We start from the raw sequence: 5,771 nt of genomic DNA, 5'->3' as shown, positions 1-5,771 counted from the left end.
TGAGTACTTTCTCCACCACTGCCTAGCAGACAATTTTATGAATGGAGAATGTTTTTAGTTATGCTGACTGAAACATCCCTGTATGTTTGGTTTACTTTATGGTCTCAAAGACTAAGTGTTAAAATTTTAATTAGCCTCAAAGGTTTCTGATACTTATTACTTTACCTAACCACAAATATTCCTGATCTTCTTTAAAAATCGTCCTGTTATTCCGTCTTATGTGGAGAGCACGCCCCCTAGTGTTCAAAATACAGAGATGCAATCACTTTACCAGACCTTTCTGCAGTTCTGGACAGTGTGAAGATTTTTTTCCCCTGAAACTTTGAAAAAGAAAACTTTCTTTTTGTAACAATAGTAACTTTCCATTTAAATTTTTCAATCGCACAATGTGAACAAGCAACAGTTACATTTAATAGTCAAATATTTCACTGACTGAATCTGAGGTTCATTTTCTGATATGAGTGAAAAAATATGTATAATTTTTTTTATAATTTTGTATAATTACAAAAATAAGTTGTTTTTTTTGTTTTGTTTTAAAAAAATAAATAAAAAAAAGCTGTTTTCATGTCAAGCTCTTTTTCTCACCTTTACTTAAAGCCAATCGGATTTATTTCATCTATTGTTTTTTGTGCAAAATTAATTACACTCTTTAAATAATAGTAGTAATTTTATTCTCACATTGCATTATAGCAGTCATGTAAGTTTCCTTATTTTTTTATGTACAGTATTAAAAATAAATTACCAGTTCCAGTTTATATTACTAAATTGTGTTTTCCTGAAAAACTTTCCTTTGGACCATGTTATAACTGTTGAACTTTCCTTATAGACTTATTCGTGCATTTATTATCCATTACCCCAGTTTTTAGGGATCAGACTTGATTTTTGATAAATTAAGCTTTCAGCTCAGCTATACCCAGGGGAACAACTTTCATAACTGAGGCAAACTTTATATGCACTTATCACTTTCATGATGTTCCCATTATGGTTACATTTATCCCCAAATAACTATATGCAATGATGACTATATTTCTATCAATATATTTATTTTTATATAAGCTTTTTTGTTTCCATACTATTTCTTTATGTGGAGAAAAATCGTGCGTATGATACCGTGTCCAAAAGATTAAAGCCTGCTGATGAAACTGAGCATTTTACAGGCAACTTAAAGACAAGTTGCAACTTAGCAAAACATTTAAAACCGCTTCCATTTTAAATATGTGGTGTAGAATAAGATTCTGGCTTCTCAAAACACTTTTTTAAAATTTATTTAACTTTAAAGATGTGGCATCAAATTCTTTATTGAGACAAAGCATGTATTTTTTTACATGCTTTGTAAAAAAAAAAGCATGTAAAAAATGCTTTTTTACATGCATTTTTTTACACCCTCATAAGAGATGACGAGGGTCTTATGACCCTCGTCATCTCTTATGACGAGGGTCTTATGAGGGTGTAATGATTCCAACTTACCGCTAGGGGGAGATAGTCGTTAACTTCATCAGCGGAAGCTGTTTTTTTCTGGTTTTGATTCAGTTTGTTGACATGCTGCAGGTAGATAGCTGGTCCACAGCATGACTGAGGAGGACGGTGTGGATTTGAGCGGCGGTTTGGAGGATGTTCCTGTTATATGTGAAGCTCTGACACCTCCGACATTCAAGGTGACGACACCCAAACCCTTTCCGCAGATGAATACCCCCGGTAGCTAACAGTAACTGAATTATTACTTTGAGGCAGGAAAAGGGACGCGCAGAATCGACGTTTTGCTTTCTCGGAATTGTCATAACCGGAACAAAATTGCTTGCAATTTAACATTTTAGCTGCTTTTGTGAACACTAAAATAGTTTTAATACTTGCTTGGTCTGCGAATTCAGTAGACATTTAATGAGTCCGGGGTATTTCTATTTTATTTTATTTTATTTTATTGATTTGTTTTTATTATTTTATATGAATAATAAAACATAATACCTTGTGAGTATTGGATTAAATGCCTTTTAAACTGTAGCCATCTGCTCTGAGAAGCCTCACCTCCATCAGCTGAAATGCCTTGTTTCACCAGCAGGTGTCAGTAAATCATCACTGCAAACATAACCTGTCTCCAACTTGTAGCGAATCAAACAATGACTGCCTTTCTACAACCTTAGCAGGAGGATGTAGACTGATTTATTATGCCCACAGGTAGGGTTACGTATTGTGTAAGCTGATTACAAATGAATGACAGTTGTAGTCTGAAAAAGTATGTAAAACATTGGCACACCTTTTGTTAAGCGATAAACAGTAACATCTTTGAGCTGTGAACCTGTTTGACTTGTTTACTGACATGAAAATTAATTAATTTCATGAATTTTTATTTCTAGTTGCACTCTTTTTACACGTATAGTGCCTTGCAGAAGTACACAATCACAAGCATCCACATATTTTATGTACCAGACTATCACAAAGAAGGATGCTATTGTTGTACAGTTGGTAGCATCGTAGCCTTGAAGCAAGAAGGTCTTGGGTTCAAAACCCGACCTTTCTGTGTAGAGTTTGTATGTTCTCCCTGTGCATGCAGGGGTTCTTTCCTGGTACTCCAGGGTAAATCATGACAGTTAGATTAATTAGTCTCTTTAAATTTCCCTTACGTGTGTATGTCTGTGTGTGTGTACGCATGGTTGTTTGCCCTGTGATAGGCTGGTGACCTGTCCAGGGTGTATCCTGCCTCTCACTCAATGGCCGCTGGTGTTAAGCACAGACCGATGTATCTTTTTCCATCCCTTTTACTTTTATACACCACATTGTGTCAATCTCACAGAAATCCCTACAAAGTATAAATTTATGGATGTAAAACTTCAGAAATTATTCAAGCCATATGAATATTTTTCCAATTTTTTTATTTTATTTTTTTTTATTAATCTGGTGCAGCTTCTGTAATTTTCTGTTTTTCTCAAGTATTCCGCAGATAACGTTCAGGGCCCAGGATGCTCCGTAGATCCAAGTGAAGTCACCCTTCCTGGTTGCTCCTGTAATTCCCATTCCTGCCACCCCGAGACCTGCACTTGCCTTCAAACGTCCGACAAGGTCTATGATGACACGGGCAGGCTGCTGAACCTCGACGGACCTGAATCCGGCTACTCTTCCCCCGTGTTTGAGTGCAATGCCCTTTGTACCTGCAGCGACACCTGCTCTAACCGCGTGGTAGGGAGGGGGCTCCGGCTCAGGCTGGAGGTCTGGCGCACCAAGAGCAAGGGCTGGGGAGTACGAACAATGAAAGAAATTCCTCGCGGGATGTTTGTGTGCGAATACGCGGGGGAGGTGATCACTTTCGCGGAGGCCAAACGCAGACAGCTCACCCAGAGAGCCGAGGAGAACAATTACATCATCGCCGTCAGGGAGCACGCGGGGACGGGCTCCGTCACAGAGACGTTCGTGGACCCCGCTCGGACAGGAAACGTGGGCCGCTTCCTCAACCACTCCTGCGCACCGAATCTGTACATGCTGCCCGTTCGCGTTCACTCTGCCATACCGAGGCTGGCGCTGTTCGCCGGACGGGACATACACGCACAGGAGGAACTGACGTTTGACTACTCGGGAAGATATGGCGCCCAAAAGCCCGTAGAGGCGCCATCCGGGGACGGACTGAAGAGGAAGCAGTGCCACTGCGGTTCGGTGAACTGCACGCGCTTCCTTCCGCTCGATTTATCGATCCTCGGCTGAAATAAAGTTGTTTTTAACTCAACTGTAAAAAAACAAAAGAAACAAACAAACAAAAAAAAGCAGTTTGTCCATGATGAGTTTCCTTGAACCCTCGGTCAGTTCAGCAGCTCATTAAGACAAGACTGTGGAGCGCATCGGCAGTTTCCAGCACAATCGTTTGGATGAGTCATGGCTTCGCTCGTCACCGTTTCCTGTTTGGTTCCCTTCTGATTCTCCCCCTGTCTTAATGCTGCCTCCCACTCGCTGTAAAAACAGATATGAATAAGATAAATAAGAATAAGAAAAAAAAAATGCTTTATTTATCTAAGGGAGTAAACCTACTGTTATTCCAACCCATTTCACCTGATATGGGATATTTATTTCCTGTCCTGGTTGAGTCCCAACAGACTTTCAGTCTGTCTCCTTCCATTTTTCACACCACAAGGACTGGTATTTAATAAGTTTCTTTAGACAGACACAAAGGCTTACGCAAATTAGAAGGGACAAATTCCTGTTAGCTGTAGATATTTATGTGTCTATTGGTTCGACATTTATCGTTGGGATGTGTAATTTCCCATTTTCTTACATATTTTTTCTGCTTCTGATGGTGCTGGATCACGAGAGGTGGGAGGTGGGGTACAAGTTTATATAGAAACCGACTTTATTCCCCCGGCAAAGGAGGGGCGAAGGTGTCCTACTTTAGCGTTAACGTGACCATAACGAAATCAGGACCATCTCCTCTCGATCTGCCCCATTTCTAGTCTAGACCTGCTTTCATCTTATTAATATCCACATTTGGGTTAATTAGGATGGAGACCATGTTTCATCCTGAAATGGGACCAGTGCTGCAGCCACATTGGGGTGGAGAGGAGGGTGGTGGTGGTGCATAGACGGCACCGAAAACCTTCTGTCGATCGGAGCGGTGTGGCGAATTGACTGGATTCTGCAGTTAATGCAATTATTTGAAAGTAAGAAAAAGTACCTTAAGAATATTTTAAGGGTACATTCACACTTGGGTTATGCCACAAGACGATCCAAAGCACACCGACAAGTCCAACTCTTATCAGCTCTAAAAGAAAAATTTAAGATTTTGGACCTTAAATTTTCTGCATGACCTTGATTATCAAAAATCCTCCAATGCAGCTGAATTAAAGGAGACAGAGCCACAATTCCTCCACGTCGTTGTGAAAGGCTCACTGCTGCCAACTGTTGCTCAACAAGTGATTAGGTCTAAAGGGTGATTCCACATAAGGCCCTCATAGAAACATTTGTGTGACAAAAAAGATGAATATGGAAGAAACGTCTGAGAGGAGTTGCATGCGATATGCAGCCAAATCAAAGGTATTTGATAGGGTGCAATCAGGATAATCAGAAATGTTCAACATTCATGTGGAGAGGTGTAGCTTGATGCTACACTCCCTTTTCCCTGGGAAGTAGGGCAGGGAAAAGGGAGAAAATTAACACTGAAACATAAGTTCCATCTCCTAATTCAATCGTTGGATAATTCAGATCATTTTTAGCTCTTCTGTTTGTTCGTTTTTGCTTATAATGAAGAAATGTCATTGGTGGTAAACTTTATTTAGCATGACACCTAGAAATGAGGGCTACTTCCTTTTTGCCTTTGGATGAATTCAATTCAATATTTCAAACGTCAGTGTAAGAAGAAAAGCTTTTTTCTTTTTTTTTTAAATCCATGACTCATGTCATTCTTGAGTCAGATGTCCCTGGAATCCCCATGACAACCGGCGGTGTGTACAGGAGGTGATTTGGACAGACACTGGCTGATTCGGGAGGCGCGCGAAGGCCGATCTCAGATCTGCCCGGCAGAACGGCTGCGAACGAGAGCAGCTCCTTTCCAGCACTGTCACCTAGCAACCGGCACTTAATCACATGAGGTGAACTTCCCTGCAAAACTCCCTGTGTACCCTCCCAGCCCAAAACCTAACATGAGAACACAGAGAATGAAACGTGTTCAGAGCAGGAGGGTGCTTTAGTCGGGATGTGATTGGATTTTTAGAGGCGCAGCGGTTCTCCTCTGGCCTTTGCTAAATATCATTTCCAATGAAAACACAATGTTTTCATTGTTGGTACTCAGTGGAGTT

At 40.5% G+C, this 5,771-nt stretch overlaps 1 protein-coding gene across 1 annotated transcript; it reads left to right on the top strand.

The window, feature by feature from the left end:
• The first annotated feature begins 1,505 nt into the window (after nt 1-1,505).
• setmar (SET domain and mariner transposase fusion gene) lies at nt 1,506-4,637 on the top strand. Its single transcript, XM_015015065.1, has 2 exons — nt 1,506-1,655; nt 2,926-4,637. Exons 1-2 carry the CDS (start codon nt 1,569-1,571, stop codon nt 3,688-3,690), a joined length of 852 nt encoding a protein of 283 aa, XP_014870551.1. The 5' UTR covers nt 1,506-1,568; the 3' UTR covers nt 3,691-4,637.
• The last annotated feature ends 1,134 nt before the right edge of the window (nt 4,638-5,771 follow it).

This window comes from Poecilia latipinna, unplaced genomic scaffold (assembly GCF_001443285.1).
Source record: "Poecilia latipinna isolate Pla-1442-1.1 unplaced genomic scaffold, P_latipinna-1.0 Scaffold1880, whole genome shotgun sequence".
Lineage (NCBI taxonomy): Eukaryota > Metazoa > Chordata > Actinopteri > Cyprinodontiformes > Poeciliidae > Poecilia > Poecilia latipinna.
The sequence above is the reverse complement of the archived record's forward strand: the minus strand, read 5'-3'. Positions and strand labels throughout refer to the sequence as shown.

Bases quoted from the DNA above. Each gene is read 5' to 3' on its own strand.
- setmar (XM_015015065.1), top strand. From the start codon at position 1,569: ATGACTGAGGAGGACGGTGTGGATTTGAGCGGCGGTTTGGAGGATGTT. The intron at 1,656-2,925 runs GTGACGACACCC...GTTTTTCTCAAG, and splicing joins TGACACCTCCGACATTCAAG to TATTCCGCAGATAACGTTCA.